Source organism: Notothenia coriiceps, unplaced genomic scaffold (genome assembly GCF_000735185.1).
Source record: "Notothenia coriiceps isolate Sejong01 unplaced genomic scaffold, NC01 NC01_scaffold00025510, whole genome shotgun sequence".
Classification (NCBI taxonomy): domain Eukaryota; kingdom Metazoa; phylum Chordata; class Actinopteri; order Perciformes; family Nototheniidae; genus Notothenia; species Notothenia coriiceps.
In genome coordinates this window covers 38,516-59,316 of record NW_011358211.1, presented here as the reverse complement: position 1 = coordinate 59,316, position 20,801 = coordinate 38,516, and the positions used below count along the sequence as shown (strand labels likewise).

Genomic DNA, 20,801 nt, shown 5'->3' with positions numbered 1-20,801 from the left:
TATATTAGTGCCGGGACTTTAACGCGTAATTAAGATTAATTAATTACACAAAAATTAACGCGTTAAAAAATTAACGCATTTTAATCGCACTTATTTTTGCACCGCGGAACGTTTCTCACTGGATGAGTTTCAGGGGTACCGATTATAGCCTACTGGAGCACCAACTAACGTTCATGACTTCAAACAACAACAAACCACAGTGAACAATAGTCAAACGTGAACCGCCTGCATATCCGTCATCTCTCTCTGGTACTTGATGACGGTGCTGTTGAGCTTCTCCTTCTCCGTCCTCAGCTCCTGCTGCAGCTTCCTGTTCAGTTTCTCCTTCCTGTGCACCTCAGTGTCGATCGTGCGCTGGCCTCCTCGCCCCGACTCCCTCCTGTTCATCACCTCGGTCAGCTTGTTGATAGCCTGGGAGCAAAAAACACAGCAGCTTCTCAGGAATCCATATGTGATGAATATGGATTCAGTACATACTCAGGGCAGCCTGCAGGGATATCCTGGCTGAGAGATAGATTTTTTTTTCAGTGATTTTGCCCAGAGTTCAACACTAGCCCTGCAGCTGAACAGTATTATTAACTACAATTGATGTGACATAACAGTTGTAAAAAGTCAGACAGTAAAAGTAGAAATGTATAGGAAATATCCCAGGCTTTCCAGACCTGTGTAGGCGCCCAGACACACACCTGAATTTTGAGCGTCCTTTCATTCTGCAGCAGCTTTTCAAAGGACAGTTTGTGCGAGTTCATCTGCTTCTCCTCCTCCATTGCTTTCTGGAGCTCTGTATACACAGCAGAGAAGAATATTAAATCTGGGCTTACATACTTTACTCACTTAACATCACTTTTAGATAAGATATCAATAAATGGTACTGCAACTTTGAAGACCAATATACTGCAGTTCTACAGAGGATTCCTGATTGAAGAGATTAATGACTTCTTTCATGACCTTTTAACAACCCTATCACCATAAATCATCTGGATAGGTAAGACAGATTTTGAACACGTTTTCCAGGACAGAGGGAAATGTCATACCTGTAAATGTGTTCTCTATATGTGGTTCTCATTAACTTCACATGACACTCACGTTGCTGCATGTCTTTCAGCTGGTTGTTGAGCTCCTCTTTCTCGCTGGCCAGGTTGGCAACATCCACCGTCAGAGTGCGATTGGACTCTTCCAGCTGCAGGGGGTGACAGGGGGGCAAACAAGAGAAATTCATTGACATATAGCACATTTAAAAACAATACCATTTTTTGTTTTACTGTATCATGTCAACTCTTGTGGTTGTCAATGTTCTAATCCATCCGTCCAGGGTTGATTTGACATCTGGGCCACTAGCTAGAGACAGTTCACTTATTGATAATCAGCTTATTTAAACAGTGGGTAACTCCAGATCTGAAAATGAGGCCCCCTCACCCTCTCTTAGTTGTCCTGACATTTTGCTGTATTCCTGGATGCCTGTGAGCTCATTATTAGTTTGTTTGATCACATCAGACACTCAATAATGCAGCCAAGATAGACTAATATTGCCGTTTGTCATATTTTATGACTACATCAAATACATAAAGAATGTCTGTCTTGAGGCATTATTCGAATTTGAGTCTGGGAAAGTTAGAAAAACTCACTTATGTAACTCTGAACTGTCTCCTTTAACCAAATCACACATAATAAGCTATTCTATGTGATCTTCATTCGATAACTTATGTTATATTTTTGAATTTCTACTCACTGAACTTCTTCTGAAGGAGTTTGGAGCCCCCCCGGGGAGCCTGCCTCCCAGCTAGTAAAACTCTGATCTTATTCATGTCACCCTTTGGAGTTTCTGTACACCAGTAAAGCAGTTTGTAGTGCAAACATGCCAAGGATGTCAGATATGTGCAATTTATATATATATTAGGGCCGGGACTTTAACGCGTTAATTAAGATGAATTAATTACACAAAAATTAACGCATTTTAATCGCACTTATTTTTGCACCGCAGAACGTTTCTCACTGGATGAGTTTCAGGGGTACCGATTATACTGGAGTACCAGCTAACGTTCATTACTTCAGACAACAACAAACCACAGTGAACAATAGTCAAACATGAACGAAGAAGCTGATGAGACCGCTTTGGTTGGCCCCGTGGATGGGACATTTTGTTTTAAAAAACGGACGGATGGAAGCGTCAATAAGAGCACGGTTGTTTGCAAATTATGCAAAAAGGAATTTGCATATCACCGCAGCACATCAAGCCTCAAGTATCACCTCAATGCAAAACATATAGCGTGGAAGCTAGCTTGGACGTTAGCCCGACTCGGAGTACAAGGACCCACACCCAATTCGCGTTGATCAAACAGTGGCCTATGCAACAGAGAGATTTTATTTTTCACCAGGATATTGGAAGAATAGGAGGGATTGAGGTCAATCACTGGCACTTTTTTATTTTAAATGGTACACTTTATGTTGAACTATTTATTATGTTGTTGGTGCAACTGGCACTTTATGTTGAACTGTTTATTGTTTTAGCCAAGGTTATTGAGAGAGTTGGACTGAAATTGATTACATTTTTTAAATCAACTGTTGGTAAATCAACAAAGTCTGTTATGGCCTCTGAAGCAACAGAGAGATGTTTTCTAATAGTCAGGGTTTCCAATGTTCTGAATGTACTTGAAAGTATTGTGTTTTACTTAAAAAACAAAGTGTTATAGTTTACAGAAGGTCTACCNAAGCAGTTTGTAGTGCAAACATGCCAAGGATGTCAGATATGTGCAATTTATATATATATATATATATCAACAATACAGGTTTGTTAAATACTTTAGAAACGTCTATTACAGGATTATTACTTGGAATCTTATAATAAAACAAAAAAAAGTATTTGAAAGGTTTAAAACGTTGTGGATCTAACAAAAACATGTATTGATCTTACCGAGCTGATTGTGGCCTCCTTGTCTCCGAGGTCCAGTTTGTTTCTCGCCATCATATCTTTGATCTCCAGCTCCTTCATGATCTTCTCCTTCTCCAGATCCGAGTACTGCTCCTCAGCGAAGGAGCGAGCCAGCTGCTCCGAGTCCGCCTTTGTCAGACTGGACTCCAGCTGTGCTGACATGGAGCTCCTGTGGAGGAAAGAGTGGGACGAAATGTTATTGCCATATTATGAAGCTGTTATTATGCCAGTCAGAAGCAGGCTGCCTATAGTTTGGACAAACATTATTCTTTGAATGACCTTTTTGTCAAAGCTCGATTTGCCAAGCGAGCATTGCACTGGATCATATTTTTAACTTCTTGTCCACAGTTATCTTTGGCTGCAAGGCATCGGGGGCTGCTAATCTGATTCACTCATTCTGCTAAAGGTCAACTCCTCCATTTTGGCTGTGAGATGAATTCAGAGGGCAAATAGCACTAATCTGGAAACTGTGGTACATTATTTAAAAAACAGTTCAACAACATTCACCTCTTAAACCTAAATCATTTATTTGTATCATGCATTAATTCCTTTTACAACACCTTGTTTGTGTTACATACTTTATACTTTGCTTGACATTAACATATTGTTTGTTTTTGCATATGCATGTTTTAACTTGGATTATATACGTATTTTAGTTTGTATGTTTAATCTTAGTTTTGGTTGATATTTGGACAAGATAAGATGAGCCTTTATCGTCTCCCTTAGAATAAATGTGTGTAGGGCGTTGGATATTCACAAACTAAACGCTGGTAGCCCATAATAGAAATACCAGGTGTTACAGTGTGACTGCTTACCTCTCCTCCTGATATTGTCCCAGTTGTAGGTGCGCCTCTTTGTACAGTTTACTCCTCTCAGAACACTCGTCCTTCAGCTCACGAATCTGCGTCTTGTAAAGAGTCTTCGGAGGGAAAACAGTTGGAGATGAAATGTATTTCTCATGACATATTTGGGATGAAGCCGCATATCTTTCTATTCAAGTCCCCTATTGTTGATCGATTGAGACTTGTTTTGCAGTTCTGGCAGTATATCTTTGTAGAAAATGTGCACAAAAGGCAAATTGATGGTGAGACTTACTGTGAAATACTGCTCACTCTCCAGTTGGTCCTTCAGCTCCTTCAGCTGGCCGCCGGCCTCCTGCCTCTCCCTGGAAGAGGACCAACAGTCTGTCAATCACTATCCACCAGAGCCAAAAACATTTGCCTCAAACCAGATACGATGAATACGATTCTCCACAGCAATTTATCAACAACACATTGAGCTGCTCTCTGTGTGTGTGTGTGTGTGTGTGTGTGTGTGTGTGTGTGTGTGTGTGTGTGTGTGTGTGTGTGTGTGTGTGTGTGTGTGTGTGTTAAATGTGCATTATGCTCAGTATTCGTGTTTGACCTGCGTAGCTCCTGGATCTGTTTCTCCATGATATGCTTCATTTCCAGCAGGTGGTTGAGCTCCTGTTTGAGCTGTTTTTCGGAGGAGCTGAGCACCGACACCTGCTGGTTCTGCATCTTCAGATCGCTCTGGGTCATGCTGCGCTTGTGGATCTCCTCCTCCAGACGCAGACTCAGACTCTTCACCTGCACAAACACACACAAGCATTTTCAGTTTTGGCACTAAATGACAGTTATGTGATACATTTGGAGAACAGATGCTGCAAGTAATGTTTATATTAGTTATGTAATATTCAAATTCTTAGTCTAAAAAAAGTTGCTAAATAAGGATAAATGCCCATTGCAAAAGAGTACAAAATGTCATAACATTAGCTCAATAATCTGAATGGACTTGGAGAAATGTGCTAGGGAAAGCTGCAACTATCCACAAAGTAACGTGTTTTTGTAGAAGAATTATGAAATTAAGTATTCAAAAATGGTTTTACACAAACCCTTTAACTTTTTTCACATATGGAACTTTTTTCTGGACTATAATGGGGATGAGGGGGCCCAAGCAGTGTTAATTTCGTCAACGAAAACTATGACGAAAAATGTTCGTCAACGACCTTTTTTACATGACTGAGACGAGACGATGACGAGCTAAAAATAGATTCTTGATAACGAAAACTATGACGAAATGTATATTTAGTTTTCGTTGACGAGACGAGACGGGACTAAGGTGTTAATGGTGGACTATCGGACATTCAAAATGCAGCATATTTCCCCCCAAGTGTCCATCTTGTCTGTCAAAATGCACCTTACGTTTCTAACTTGCAATATCATTATTTCCGCTCTCTTCACTCCAGAAGAGCGATCTCCGTGTCTCTCTGTGTGCGGGGGGCGGGGCCTAACAGACACGCTGCAGCGGACACAGAGATCTGCCGGGGACGGAGTGTTCAGAGAGTATAGAGACACATTTTGACTAAAAGTTGACTAAAATGTAATTTTTCATCGACTAAAAGTTGACTAAAACGTTTTGAGTTTTCGTCGACTAAAACTAGACTAAAACGTTTTGAGTTTTCGTCGACTAAAACTAGACCAACACGTTTTGAGTTTTCGTCGACTAAAACTAGACTAAAACTACGAAGGATAGGAATGACTAAAATGTGACTAAAACTAATAACCATTTTCGTCTAAAGACTAAGACTAAATCAAAAACAGCTGCCAAAATTAACACTGGGCCCAACCCCCCCGATGTGGTCTCTACGGACTAGCATGGACGGAGATTTCAAGGCTTATTTCCATATAGTTTACAATGTCTAACAATACTTTATGTCATTGATATATTCATTCAACTGTTGTAGTGTCTTTGTAATTTTCTTTATACAATGTATTTATTTTTGGAATTTCTTTACTTATTATCATTTCTTTATATTTTTTATCTTTGACGTCATTTATTTATTTACACTTTGTATAATTTGATTGCATGTGTGGAGAATGTTTTCTGTGTTTGGGATAATTCGAAAAAAAGGGCGTACATATTGGTACCATGCTCCTGTGTCAACCTGTGAAAATTCAATAAATATATTAAAATAAAATGTTTCACCTTCTATAAAGTGATGAATTCATTAACACCGGGACTAACCTCTTGAGAAAGTTTATCCTTCTGCGCCTGCATCTCGTTGAGTTTCTGCTGCGCCTGCTTATAGTCGCAGTCCAGCATGGAGTGGGCCTTCTCTTGTTGCAGCAGCCTCGCCTCCACCTGCAGCTTCAGGCTCCTCTCCTCCTGCAGAGTGCACTCCATCTCTGAAACAAAACAATCATGAAATCCATCAGGGGATAACCCGCCCTGCACTCAATACCAAAGTATTGACAAAACAATTTGTTTTTGTCTTTGTTTAAAACAGCTTGGAGTACCAGATAAATGTTCAGGAGGACAATCAGAGGGCAGTGTATTGTATTGGAAAGCCAGGATGTTTTAGTTTCTGTTAGGAAAGGCAGTTTCTCAATGTCTACGTAATCAATCACTCATTCATCTTTTATAAGTGATGTTTCTTTTACAGCCACTTTTCCCCTATCATACGATAAGTCAAACACAATTTGATCTCCTGAACACATGCTGATGCATCATCTTTCACTTATTTCCCCTCCTACTTGCTCACCTTTTAAGGCCTCACACTTTGCCTCCTCGATGGACTCGTAGATGTTGTCTTTATCTGCGAGCTTGGATTTGGTGGCTTTGTGTTCGGCCTCCTCCTGCTCCAAACTCTGCTGGAGCGACTTCAGATTGAACGTCAGGTCGATCTCTTGGTTGCTCTTCTCCTATGGATTCAAAGGGGTTATTATACAGTCTTTTAATGGCTATCGATACATAGGATTGATTTGTACTGTAATAACTTGCATGGGAACAGGCAATGGTACACTTTTAAAAAGTTGGACAACAATGTCAATGCTATCTAGAAACGTCAACATGAAGATTGCAAGGAGAACATTTATTCGACTAACCTTAATCCTCTATTCTGGAATTGGAAATTAGAAATAAGAAATAACAACCAACCTTCTCAAGATCGTTGAGCTTGTCGTGTAGCTGCTTCTTTTCGGTGTGGACCTTAGAAACAGAGGACTTCACCTCTTTTACTTCTTCTTCAAGGCCAGAGATGCGTCCTGAGGTTGATTGAAATAAGGAAATTAAAGAAGGAATAAATGTATTCCAGTGAGAGTAAACACTACAAGAAAATTCACCTGAACTGCTCAGTTTCAAACAAAAATGATTCTAGGTAAGATATGAAATACTCCAGCACGGGTTCAGCCTCCAAAGTGTGAAAAACAAAAACACTTAATGTTTATTTTCCTTCAAGTAACCCCACCCACATGGAGAGTGCTACTAGGAAAAAAAGCATGAGGCATGGCAGCAAACAGGCAACACTTTTGTTTGACTGTGTCCCCTCTAACCTCATCGACTGGACTCTCTGTACGTGTGCACGTGTACGTTTTCCAAACATCGTCTCACAAGAGGTGCTGGCTCTGCTCCGTGTTTGGCTTTCACAGCCTCTTGCTTCACTCTCGACCTTTTGAATAGATGTTTCCACCTATGATCTGATATTTCCCAAGGCCCGGTCCAAAAATGATTCACATCTACAGTAATACCAAGCCTCCAGCTCCAAGTTGTGTAACGCCAATTGTCCTGCTAGTGAGGAGATGTTTACTGAATAAAGATCACAGTTTGATTACCTGCAGTTATCGCAGTGAATGAACCTTTCTGACTAATATTGCCAACCTCATAACATTTTAATCAATGCATTAGAGTTTGGAAATAATGGTTGGCTGGATGCTTCGGGGATGACTATTAAAGACAAATGTAACCACATTTCAACAGTGTTTTTGATTTGCTCATATAAATAAAGACTGTGGGCAGACCTTGTGAAGGTGTCAGGGGGGGGGGTCCAAAACTGGAGCTTAATAACCGGCCACAGGCCAAAAAGCACATAACTATTGTACTCTATTGCGTTGTTAAAATAAAAATGGATGCTATGTTTGCTAGATCCAAAGTTAATTGTAATATATTTGTCCCTGTGCGACTGTCTCACCATTGTCTTCCTCATGCCTTTGACTTCCTTTGCCCCCCAAGTTCAGATTATGAAAAATTTCCAGATCATTTGGCAACCCGACACATTTTAAAAACATTCATAAATGGCCCCTATTTTAGATTTTTCACCCTCTGTCTGAAACCAGAGCCCAGTTTGCTCTGATTGGTTAGCTGTCCTGCTCTGCTGTGATTGGTCAACCGCCTAGGGATGTCCCAACCCTAAGCTTTACCCATACAATGTATTGGTGGGCTAGCCAATAGAAGCGCAGGTGTTACATAGTGATGTCATAATGTAAAGGAATTAAACAAAGTAGTCCAATGAAGGCATGGGGGTGTGTGATATAAACTCAAACTGTGGGGGGGGCGGGATTTCAGCCTTTGAGGCATGCACAAAAACCGATATAACTCACTACAGGAAAGGGCAAACCACCCAACGCATAATAGGGCCTCTTTAAAAACCTGTGTGCCAACTTTGGACCATGGGCCCCACTTTGGGCCGTCCTAGTTCCAATGGACTATTTAACTTAGACAATGTTACTTTTGTTACAAAGCAGTCAATGTAGCAAAAAAAGACAGATATATTTTAATGTTTAGTAGTTAGCTTAAACGTTAAGTCTAGGTGAAGTTTAAAAGCCAAGCCTCACCCTGCAGGTCAGTAATAGTTTCGGTCCCGATGCTGCGGCCCCTCCTCTCCTCCTCCAGCTCGGCCTGCAGCCCCCTCAGCTGCTTCTCCAGCTCCTGCTTGCTGTTTTCGAGCCGGCTGCACTTTTCCTGCATCTCCCTGAGGCTGAGCTCCAGGCACTGAGCCTGTTTCTGCGCCTCTGCCTGACTCTTCTTCAGCCGCGCTGCCGCCTCCTGCTCAGCCAGCAGCATGGCGTTGGCCTCCTCGAGCTACAGACCAGAAACAGGAAGGATGAAACGTTTCCCTGCAGGCTAAACTGGGTGAGCGCAGCAGCAAAATTAAAAGGGAATTTAAATGAGGGAAAAGCAGAGGAATAAAGCAAACAGTTTCTTGCTTTAACACGAATTATAACATTAGAATATTTGATTTACATTAATATGTATCCTACAGTGAAGCAATTTAAAACAGTTAGCTGGAGTTAAAGGCTCCCCCTCACTTGTCTCTGCAGCTCGATGTTCTTCTCATTGAAGATCTGGGAATTCTGGTTCTTCTTCCTAAGATCCTCTAGCTGGTCCCTCAGAAGGTTCACTGAAGATACCGACACATAAAAGAGTTAATGCAGTCTGTGATATAACACATTCAGAAGATACTGAATACACCACCCACTAATAGCCAGCACATAAAACCATATATACTGTGAAAGGAACACTGGCATGTGGAGCTCCCATATCCTTGTGGTTAATTAAAATGTTTAATGATCAACTGTAGGAGTCTGCTATGTGAGACCCATTTTGTAAGTGAAATATATGAAAATTAGAACAAATTAAGACCTACATGGATTCTGTCAGCAATATTTTCTGCGTATGATAAAATACCATTGCATTTAAGAATAAGAAATGCATTTATTAATCCTTTTGGGGAGTTTCATGCCTCAATGTTCAGATTTGATATTTCCCAGGTGCTCACATTCATTCTCTAGGCTGCGTTTCCTGTCCGCTTCCATATCCACCTTGCGCAGGTTTTCAGCGCTCTGGTGCTGCAGCAGCGCTTGCTCTCGCTCCAGCTGCCTCAGAGAGGCCTCCACTTTCTGCCTGCTACTCATCTAATGAGGGAAATCACAGAGCGTCAGTGGAATGAAGTACCTACTTTATCACATGTATATGGATTAAATAGGATCAATCCATCCTTACCTCCTTGTCTAACTCTTCCACAAGCTTGTCTAAACGGTTGTTGGCATTTCTGGGAAAGAAATAACAGTTTTATTACAGACTTCTTCCCACGAATCATTGAATAGAGAGTACTATAACAATGGTACTATTCGTTTAATTATGGTTGAGAGTGATTTTATTTTCTCTTTCTTTCAACATTGTCCATTATGAGAGTCTCAAAACTCTATCTCTGTGGGATGTCACTTCTTATTGTGTTAAGTATTCAAGAACACTAAATCCTATTGAGTAATTATACTATATAATAAAATGTCTTAAAGTGCATTTGGAATTGATCACTTTAATTATACCTGCACAAACTTTAAAATGTTGCTTTAAATTAGATGGTTATGTAATTATTTATAAAAATCATATCCGCTAAGCGCAAAAGGTTTGATGATGAATTATCATGAAAGAAACATTTGCAAATTATTTCATCTTGTATTAACAAGTTTATACGTTCGGAATAAGTATTACATTAAAAAAAAGGGTTCAGTATTGTCATTTGTCCGGTCTTACTTGCACTTGTTCTCCAGCTCATCTTTGGCCTGCATCTCATTGTAGACCTGCTCCTCCAGCTCATGAAGCTTTTTCAGCAGCTGCTCGGACAGATAGAAAATAAAAATGGTATCAGATAAGAGTCATTTCCATATTTCTTTTTGTCCTCTTTTACCATAATATTAAGACAAGAAGCCCACCTCTTTCTTACTGTCCGAGCAATGATCCTTTTCCTCAGAGTTTTCCTTACTCTCCTCTGAATCCTCCACAGAGCAGTTATTATTTACCTTCAGCAGCCTGACAGATAAAGAAGGAAGTGGAGAACTGTCAATGTCTTCAGCTGAGATCCCTTGTGGAGCCTTTCCAGCCCCAACAGCATCCAAGACTACCCACATGTCCACATTTCTACAACCAAGTGACGCATTTGATCCAAACCAGAACCATTATGCCAACTGGGCTCTCATGGGAGACTCAATATTCTCGCCAAATGTATTGCATTATTATATTCATGCATTAAACAAAAACACTGTGGTGCTGTGAAGAACAAGCAGGAAGGACTGAGGATATTTTTAACTTCCTCATCTGGATTAGTTTACCTTTGGAGAAAGCCAAACCCACACTGTCTGCCAACTGTTTACCAACATGGTGGTGGACTAGTCATGGTGGGCAACTATCTCTATCCCTGGGAACCATTACATGACTCTGCCACATGACTTCATAATGACAAAGTAAAGCCATTTTTTTTGGCACAATCTTTTTAAGACAATTTGTGCTTCAACAGATTTTGCCTGTGATCATAATTCTAAAAATGGAAATGGATGAGCCAACAGAAATGTTTCTTACGTCAAAGAAATGCTGACCCTAACCTTTTTTTTTTTTATTGCTTGCTCATCATTCATGTATTATCAAGAATGTATTCGTAATTTTTACCAGCTTGATGGTCATTTACTGACTTAAATGTCATCGTTTGCCCTCGTGTCCATTTTGTCAGATTCATGTAAAAGAATAAATTGCTTGCACACAATCTTTTGAATGCTGTATGAATAAAGCCTTACAAATACATAACTCAAGGTTTAAAAAATGCTGAAAAAAGCACAATAGGATCATAAATCTGCTACGTTTTTTTGACTGCTTCTGCAACCAAAAGAGAGCAGTGGTTAAAAAACTCCATCATAAGCAAAGGTATTTAAAAAGGGGCTGTCAGAACAAGGCTGCAGTGTGGAGCAGGAACAGGCATACAGTGTCTGAGTGCTGTAAGGCTGTATTAAAGGTAAGGGTGTGAAGCTGTCTTTTCTCCGTCTTGCATTACAGTGCTGTCCTTAAACCTGCTTTCTGAGACTAGTACATTAAAGTTCCCACACAAAAAGAGCTACATTTTGATTTTGTTAAATTACAAAAGTGTACTATCGAAAATATCACCAACAATTTCCAGGCACAACAACAGCGACAACATGAAATACTTTGTCAGAATTGAACACTTACTGGTCCTCTTTGAAGTAAGTAAAGCCGATGAATGGCAGCTGGTTGCCCACAAAGGCTTTGGGTGGAGGAAAGGTCTCAACATCCTTTTTATCAACCTCTACTTCGTCAAAGTTGCTGGTGTCGATGTCGCCGCTCAGCTCAGGCACAACTGGAGCCACAGCTGGACGACAGAAAGAGAGAGAAGAAGAGAAAGAGAGAGAGAGAGTCATGGAGAAAAGAGGGAGAGGAGGAGGTGCAAACCAAAAGGGGTTAAGAGGGGTGGAGAAACAATAACAATGTTTTTAAAACTCAAACTTAAAGATTAAAATCTGGTGGGACAGGTATTTCAATTTACAGTACATATTGAACAGACTCTAAAAAATGTTCAGGTGTTTCTGAGTAAATAATATTCCATGTATAGCTCTACTTGTAGTAAAGTAAGCTCTCTGCAGGTTGGCATGAGTCTGACACCACTCCTTTTCCCACACAGTGCTCGCTTTGTGCCCCACACACGGTACCTTTCACAAACCTAGCCAGCTCCGGTGAGAAGAGAGCAGGCGTGCCTCACAAAAGTCTGCACAACACAACAGGCAGACAAGAATGTGTCAAAAGAGCCAATCAGATAAAACTAAGCTAGTCCTTTAACCTATAAATAGTTCCTTATTGAGAAAAAAAAGCTGCCATTATGGATCAAATTCCTCACACCAGTGCAATTCTGGCTCTGAGCAAAGAGCTCATTACCGTTAGGTCAGGTCAAGTCACCGTCACCCTAACCTTAGCCCTAACCCTCAGGGTGACAAATGGGACTCAAAAATTGTGGAGAACGTACATGGAGAGATCTCAAGCACAGGAATGAAACAAATGAGGGGTAAATAAAAAGAAGAGGCAGAACAAAATAAATGCTAAAATGTGGTGGGACAGAAAGAGACACAAGGACGCTCCATGGAGGCCCTTGTGGCACGGCTACCCAGAATGCTCTCTGATAGCGGGCGGCTAATGACAGGCAGCCATGGCCACAGTGAGAGTGAGAGAGCGGGAGCAATACTCCAAACTGGGGCGCCCCTCTCATTAAAGCAGTCCACACAGGCCACACTGCCTGCCCCACCCGCTGCTACAGGGGTGCTGCCTCCATCCATTCATCCATCCATCCATCCATCCATACATCCATCGGGCTTCATTTCATCACCCTCTCACTGCTTAATCATCTCTACAAACATGAAGACAACTGGGGGAATCTTCAATAGAGTCCAAACATGGAAAACATGGCCACACTCAGCAGGGAGTAAAGAAATCAGACACACGGGTTAGGAGGTAAATGCAGCTCTGCGGGATGCCAGACTGGGAGCAAGAGTGTGTGTGTGAGTGTGTGTGTGTGTGTGTGTGTGTGTGTGTGTGTGTGTGTGTGTGTGTGTGTGTGTGTGTGTGTGTGTGTGACTGGACAGTGGCACAGCGGTGGTTTTGTGTTACACAGTGCCAGCCAGTCTGGAGTTAAGTCAGGAGTTGTGTCTGTTGTCTTAATCAAAGCCAGGTGAAGCACAAGAGAAAGAGCCTGTATGTGATTATATACATACACAGGGGTCCTGTTCATATTCCCAATATATATAGATATATATCCCTTTCCTTATTTCCTTCCTTCCTTCTTCAGTGATGTTGACTGATATAACTACATAAGGGGAAATGAGCTTCAATATTTAAAAAATACAGTAAGGTTTGAGCTTAATAACATAACCACCAATGGATGTCATAATTAATGATTAAGGTGATTTGTTTGTTGACCCAGATTGGTCAATGTCTCATCTTTCTTTTTTATAAGTCTAACATAAATGAATTTACTGAATTTTTCATTGTTTGAGACTTTTAATTGAGCATCTCAGTTGTATCACTGCGTATGCTAATATGGGTACTAGAATAATAATAATAATGATAATAAAATCAGCTTTGTTTGATATTCTCTCATCTGTCTCTTAGCTATTCTTCTGAAGTGTATGAAGCTGGTTATCCTGTAGGTGTTGTGCATCATGTTTTCTGCTGCTCTGCACAGCATTCAGCAATATCATTAAAAGATGAAGATATGGAGAGCATGTAGACCATACATGCAGGCCCTAATGGCTGAGGAGATGGAAATAAACTATGAACTCAGGCTGAAAAGACGCATATCTGCAGAGGAATGGGCGAGAGATGATAAGAAGTACAACCAAAAATAGAAAGCAATAGAGGAATGGCCATGAATGGTGGAAAAGGAAGTACATTTCCAGAAATGGAAAAGTCTGCACCTGCATTGTAGGGAATACAAAAAAACACAATATTCTAAACTTGCACACACTTACTCTCTCGGATGTTGTCAAAGGTCCACTGGTCGTTCTTGAAGAAAGGGTGGCACTTTATCTCATCCACTCCGGTGCGACCCAGACGAACCTCCCTGCACACAACAACAGGACAGGAGTGTGAGCGGAGACTGAACACAAAACACACTCCACTCCACCCACCGTCACCATCAACATGTCATCCCAAAAACACAGGCAAGCAGAGAGACCACTAGGCGCTGACCACACTGACCAGCATGGACTGCTGTATGACCGCTGGTGGAGACTGGAACCTCCTCCAACACAAGATAATGTAGATCCAAGAGGAGAGGAGTGAAGACAGCAGGACCAGAGCACAGGAACCAACATCAACAACTCTCACTGACTCAAACACTGACTGCTAGTGCTGACTTCCCTCCTTCTCCTCTCTCTCTCTCTCTGTAAAAGTCTACAAACACTTTTAGTCTCTCTTTCTCGCCCCCCTTTCCTCCCTCTTCCAGAGCTGGGTACAGGGCCGGAGGGGTGCGGCAGTTTGGGCTTGCCACGTGTGGGACATTCCAGACCCAGCCAAGAGGAAGAGAGGGCAGGGGCGGGGAGGGAGAACGCTTTTAAACCTCCGCAAAAAATACAGGCCATGTCTCATGCCCAGAAAACTGAATGAGTGTTTAGGAGAAAAGCTAGGCCAGAGAAGGACAAGGATGGAGAAACAGAAAGTGGCACCAAGAGAAGGTAGAAGGGAGAGAATTATACATGAGGAGTGAGGAAAAACACATGGGAAAAGAAGGGAAGGAGGTGTGCTTACAGGAGTGACTCAGCAGGACAGTGACAGAGCATGTTGGTTAAGTGGTGAATGAATGTATCGGTCAGTGTTCAAGCTGTGTGTGTGCGTGTGCGTGTGTGTGTGTGTGTGTGTGTGTGTGTGTGTGTGTGTGTGTGTGTGTGTGTGTGTGTGTGTGCTGGGCAGCCTCACACATGTGAGATTCTGTCTGTGGTGAGAGAATGGTGAGTGAGAAGGTAAATACACTGAGTGAGGAAAAATGAAAGGACGCTCTGTATTGAAGCAGAATGGGCCTGTGTTTGAGTCCACTCGGGGGCGGGGCTACTAATGTAAACAGGAAGTGGTACATGACCGTCACACTCACGTTTTAATAATAATATTTGCTGACACATGTCAAAATGGCACTATGGTTTCTGGGATCAGCACTAGCCAGACTGAAGTTGCTGATATGGTTTTATGCAAACTGATTAATGATTAATATTAGTTTTATTTAAAGTATTTTTCTGGCAATATTATATTTTGGGGTTTTTGTCAACAAATCCAATGGAAAAAAACAAACAACCATGAATCAATCCTACAAACGAGAGTTGATTGTTTAACCAAATCTTGACTTAGAGTAACTCCTCTCTACCATAGCTCTCCATTTCCCTCTAAAACAATATTCATCAGTGAGCCACACCATTACACTGGTTTCATTTCTCTTCATTAAAATGAACACTGCATACTGTTGTTTTACACATGTGTTAAAAGCTACAGTGCCCAGCTGTCTAATGACACCATGTGCTAACGAAGGGTTGTGCAACGTGTTGTGCTAGGTGATTTTTGTCAGTTTTATCATAGCTAACACAATTCTAACACTGTTTATTTAAGCCGTCGCTCATCCCAAATGAACGACCACAGCCCGGTGTGAATTCAGTGGTAGGTAACAGAGATGAAGTGTCATATTCACTCACATGGTTCAAACAATGTCACTGCATTACTCCTTATTCATAGGCAGCCTGAGGTTATGAAATGCTCTGAATTGTTGTTAAAGTGTTAGTTTATATGATTTCCATGTGCGCGAACCTGTCAGTAAGAAAGGCACAGATGAGGTCTCTGGCGCCTTGAGACATGTCTTTGTCCTCTGGGAAGACGAGGGAGTTCTTGTGGTTCATGATCTTCCCATATGTTCCAATCAGGGACTCAGTATAGAAGGGAGTATCACCTGGGAGAGAAGGAGTTCACAACAAATAGATTGTTAGGATAGAAATGTGTAGGATTGTAACTGCCAAACAGTTTAAAAATGATCATGATGAATATGGCGAGTCACTTACCGACTAGCAACTCATAGATAACGATTCCTACGGACCACCAGTCGCACTCACGGCCGTAGTGACCATGACCGCCCTGAGACTGAAGCACCTCGGGGGAGATGTAGTCCGGCGTGCCTACAGCTGTGTCACAGTGCACCATGCCTGTCTGCAAACACAGAAACACACACAGTTAACTATAGGGAGAAAGCAAGAATTGGATTTCAGTGAGAGGAGGGAATAAATGCAACATATTTCCACAGACATGATGCAGGAACCATGACCACAACACACGTTACTCTTTTTAATGACTTCTCAAAAAATGTTCTTGTTTAAAATATCTCAAAAATGTTAACAATGCTCCGGATATTCTGAGACAAATGTTTATGAGACACTGTCTGCCTGGTGGAAGACTTTCAGAGAGCTCAGATGTGTGCAGCCACTTGTTGAACGTGCTACTTAGAAATTGCTGTGGTCAAAACAAAAAAGCTGGAGCAAAACTTCCTGACTCACAGCGGAGGCGGGACATCTGTTGTTCTCTAGAATTTATGTTTAGCACAATAACTGCTGGGGCCTTTTTAAAAACAACCAAATGCAAGAATGCCAGATTGAGCTTCACTTTGCAACCTGAACACTTGGTGGTGCACTAGGGCAGTGGTTCTCGAACTTTTTTCAATAATGTAACCCCTTTGAAAAAAAAATGCAGCCAAGTACCCCCTGATCAGCGCAGAAACAATTTGTTAGGGACAAAAAGCCTATATAAAGAGGTACAGTACATCGGTGTCTGATTTATTAAAACAACAACAGTAACTGAGAAACACTTAAATGCTTCATTTCAAATGTTTACAATCCATCACTAAATTCATGGCAAACCAATTTTAACATCATGCAATAACACTGAGATGACATTAGTTGCATTGAACTGATCTTTTTAATAAGTTGTACTTACAATGTAGTGAGAAACATGGGCTTGAGCTTCACTGAGGACCTTTGTCATTCTGACAGGGAGGCCACTGCAGTTATTACACTTAGCGTTTTGAAATATGTGTAACTCTGTTAATATAAAACCCACACTGCTCAAACTTCCTTACTTTTCCTAAAATTGGTATATTTATTATTTATCTATTTATTTAGGGGCGTGGGGAATGAAGAGAAAAAATATATGAGCATTTTATGAGCATGGGATTTTGACCCCTCATATAAACATATACATAATGCTGAGCTATACTTTGCAGCCACACGCCCTTGCCAAGCAACGCTTATTGTTTAGGTCCTTTTGATAAGCAGGCATTCTTCTAATTAACTAGAACTAGCTAGATCTGATAGATTTGGATATAAACGCGAGTGAAGTCTAACCGGACGCGAGAGAGAGATCAGAGATCAGATCAGCTGCTGCTGCTGACGGAGAACACGCAGCTCTGCTTGATCACAGCTCCGCCGCTGTGACGGACCGTTGAGTGGAGCAAAATACACTAAGAGTTAGACCTAACACTCTTAGCTAGTTTATCTACTCTGGAACTAGCTAAACTAGTTATAAATATATGTATTCTTTACTGTCGGGTCACTTATTACAGGTTCAGCGAGCTGCACGAGACTGACGGGCTGTCAGGAGAGGGAGAGGAAAAGAGAACGCCCCGTTTACTTTTCCCATTTTATTATCCAGAATTACTGTAAACCTTTGAATAAAGTAGTTCATCTACTATTATTAGTTTGGCTAAATGCATTAATTATGTTTTTTTTCCCATTAATATAAAATAAATCTCACATACCCCCTGCAGTACTCCAACGTACCCCCAGGGGTCCGCGTACCCCCATTTGAGAACCACTGTCCCAGTTAGTCAGGATAATCCTCTCAACTCACTGTGGACAGATAGGGACTATTTCTACAGCAGAAAGGAGTTAAAAGGAAAACGGGACATTACTAACTTCCGTATCAAACTTCTGGATACATGTTTAATAGATGTGTGTGTGGACTAGTTATGTAAACTAATTTTGTAGGCAACAGAAATGTAATATATAATCGATGAAAGTTGATCATCGTAATTTGTGTGAAAATAATACATTTGAATCAGGAGAGACTTTGTTTTGAGTGTAATATTATCATATGTATTGCCATATATACAACAATATGAAATGAGAGGAGAGCAGATTTAAACAGCGCTATGATTGGCTAAGAGAGTGAAACGCTGATCTAAAAACTGGGGCGACTAAAAAACCGCCTAAACTGGGGCGAGAGAGAGAATTTTGAATGATTGAATCGTCTTCCTGAATGATTCTGCGCTGACCTTCATTGAGTAACGTCTTTGTCCTTCCTTGTCTCCAGTTAAAGCTTATGCAATCAGAGCTGAACGTTGAAGAGGTTGTCAATGACAGAAGTCTGAAGGTAAGCTCACAATAATCAGAACATCCCATAACCACACTTCTCTGCTCGGTCATTATCTGACATGTTCCTGATTTCCTGTGTTCAGGTTTTCAGTGAGAGGTGCAGAATCCACTACACGCCTCCCAAGGTGAAGTGAAGCTCCGCCCGAAGCTTTACTCGAGGTCCAAGTCCAGACTGGAGCTGAGAGTGTGTGTCCTGCTGTGGAGCGTACACACACACACACACACACACCCCTCTGACCTCCAACACACCTATATTCCATGTGTGCATTACTACAGCTGTAACACAGTCATGCCTGTGCTTCTCCAAAGGGAGCAATTGTACAAAAAAAAAGATGTTTTTTTAAAAAGACAATGAAATGTTTTCAAGTGCCATGTGTTGTCTGTGATTTCAATCATTTGGGGGAACTGAGATGTATTGATCCATGTAGGGCAAATCGGGCTCATATCAGTATTTAGTGTCTCTACTGGGACATGTCTCCATGCTTTAAAGGGGACCGATCATGCAAAATGCACTTTTTGATGTCTTTATACATCAAAATGTGTCCCCGGTGTGTCGGGGAACTCGCAAAGTGTCGGAAAACCAAACCCTCCCTCTTTTCCTCCGTACCCAAATCTCTAAAAACGGGGGAACAACGGAGCTGATCCAGATTTGCATCCGATGTGACGTGATATCTCAAATGTCGACCCGCGGCCCAATCAGAAACAATGCCCGACTGTTTTGGACGAAATATTGTCTTTGTTTACATTAGCATCGCTAACAGTCAGAGCTAACCTGCACTGGAGAGAGTATGTGTAAAAAAGCCGGAACTATAAAAAGGAACTCTGAGAGAGAAAAAGTATTTGAGCTCCTACTGTTTCAGAAATACTCCTTGATGTGGTTTAGATCATGATGACGTTTAGCTGAGTGTCTCTTAGAATTCTGAGCAGGCATTAGCTTAAGCTAAGGACCCAGATCAGCAATTCTCTAACAGGGCTGAAATAGAGGGAGATGAGGGATGTCTAAGAAACTCTGGAGAGAATTCTTTTTATTTTACAGATTGAATTTTACATAACCCTTTAGACATATTTTAATATGAGAATGCAACCATTAAAGGCGGGGTAGGTAAGTTTGAGAAACCGGCTCGAGATACACTTGTTATATATTATATACATGGAATGCTCTTAACATCCCGATAGCAATGAATATCTGAAGTGCTTTCACTAAAAATCCATGAAAACATTTAATCTGTGGAAGCTGTAATACTGTAAAAAGCACGACCAATCATCTGAGCCGGCTAAAGTAACTGGATGGCCTACCTGCCTGTCAGCCTTCCATCTGTGCACAAACTTATCTCGTGCCCTCATTGGTCATGTGCGCGTTCGTGTGTGTTGGAGGAGGGGCTCTGTGAGGAAGGGGCAGATTTTTTCCGGTTGTGTATTTTCAAATTCTAGCGCACTCGAGCTGCTTTCTCCAAAAAATAATGTTGTATACCACAACGAAGTATGTTGTCTTTCACGAATTAAACGAATAAAAGCAAACATATTTAACAAAAATAAATAAATCAAAGAATAGGCATCAATAAAACAAGTAATGTTATGCCACACAAGAATCGCAAGAAATTTCGCTCGAAGATATTGAGGAAGGACACTTCGATGAACAAGAATAATTTTCTACACAAACAAATTGAAGATTGATTTCGTTCACACCAAACACAAAACATAAACAACATCCCACCCCCTTACCACGAAAAGTTACACTATGATATCCTGGTCGTTTGGTTTTCTTATAGTAAAATTTTGACCCCTCTATTTTTTTTACACTATTTATTTACTTACAATTTCAGTTTATTCTATACTTACTTGTTGTTTTTATTTTATCAATGTCAATAAACAATAACCGATACCATCCAATAACCAAAGTACAAGGTGGGGGGGGGGGGGGGGGGGGGGGGGGATGAATAAACTAATAATTTTACCATTGGCTAGAAAAAGGTTACCCACAAAAATCTCAACATGCGGGAGTCTAACATGTGAACTAAATAAATCTAGATTAAGACGCAGTTTCACGTGTCTACTTCGTGAAAATGAATTTTACAATTCTGAAAAAACTTCTGGGGGCGCCCTTGGTTAAAGTCCCAACCTCCTTAAAGACCTATTAACTAACAACGTAGTTCTTCGTAAACCTGACAACGTCCTTTTGTTTCAAGACTAACTTAAAAACATTTTTATACTTTGAGGAAACAACTGGAGTTTCTCAACAGATGATCAAAGCTAAGAACTCTCTACGTAAAACATCGATTCGACATAATATTATTTAAACACCTCATTGTAGTGTAATAAACATGGACTAGTGGCAAAGTTTTCACGTTAACCGATGAATTCCA

At 41.0% G+C, this 20,801-nt stretch overlaps 1 protein-coding gene and 1 long non-coding RNA gene across 2 annotated transcripts in view; one reads left to right on the top strand and one right to left on the bottom strand.

The window, feature by feature from the left end:
- LOC104956174 (rho-associated protein kinase 2-like) overlaps positions 1–20,801 on the bottom strand; it is a 41,453-nt gene that overhangs the window by 7,305 nt on the left and 13,347 nt on the right. Inside the window, exons 6-25 of the mRNA XM_010783629.1 lie at positions 16,078–16,222; positions 15,830–15,968; positions 14,011–14,102; positions 11,705–11,864; positions 10,423–10,519; positions 10,244–10,323; positions 9,710–9,758; positions 9,486–9,621; positions 9,016–9,107; positions 8,542–8,788; positions 6,869–6,975; positions 6,474–6,633; positions 5,957–6,117; positions 4,334–4,518; positions 4,025–4,094; positions 3,745–3,848; positions 2,912–3,098; positions 1,087–1,180; positions 687–781; positions 217–411 (exon numbers count right to left, since the gene is read on the bottom strand). Of these exons, the coding sequence (XP_010781931.1) occupies positions 217–411; positions 687–781; positions 1,087–1,180; positions 2,912–3,098; positions 3,745–3,848; positions 4,025–4,094; positions 4,334–4,518; positions 5,957–6,117; positions 6,474–6,633; positions 6,869–6,975; positions 8,542–8,788; positions 9,016–9,107; positions 9,486–9,621; positions 9,710–9,758; positions 10,244–10,323; positions 10,423–10,519; positions 11,705–11,864; positions 14,011–14,102; positions 15,830–15,968; positions 16,078–16,222 (2,595 nt within the window). The remainder of the gene's footprint in view (positions 1–216; positions 412–686; positions 782–1,086; positions 1,181–2,911; positions 3,099–3,744; positions 3,849–4,024; positions 4,095–4,333; positions 4,519–5,956; positions 6,118–6,473; positions 6,634–6,868; positions 6,976–8,541; positions 8,789–9,015; positions 9,108–9,485; positions 9,622–9,709; positions 9,759–10,243; positions 10,324–10,422; positions 10,520–11,704; positions 11,865–14,010; positions 14,103–15,829; positions 15,969–16,077; positions 16,223–20,801) is intronic.
- Positions 18,352–18,799, top strand: LOC104956170 (uncharacterized). Its single transcript, XR_799519.1, has 2 exons — positions 18,352–18,436; positions 18,522–18,799. It is a non-coding gene; the product is annotated as an uncharacterized lncRNA (long non-coding RNA).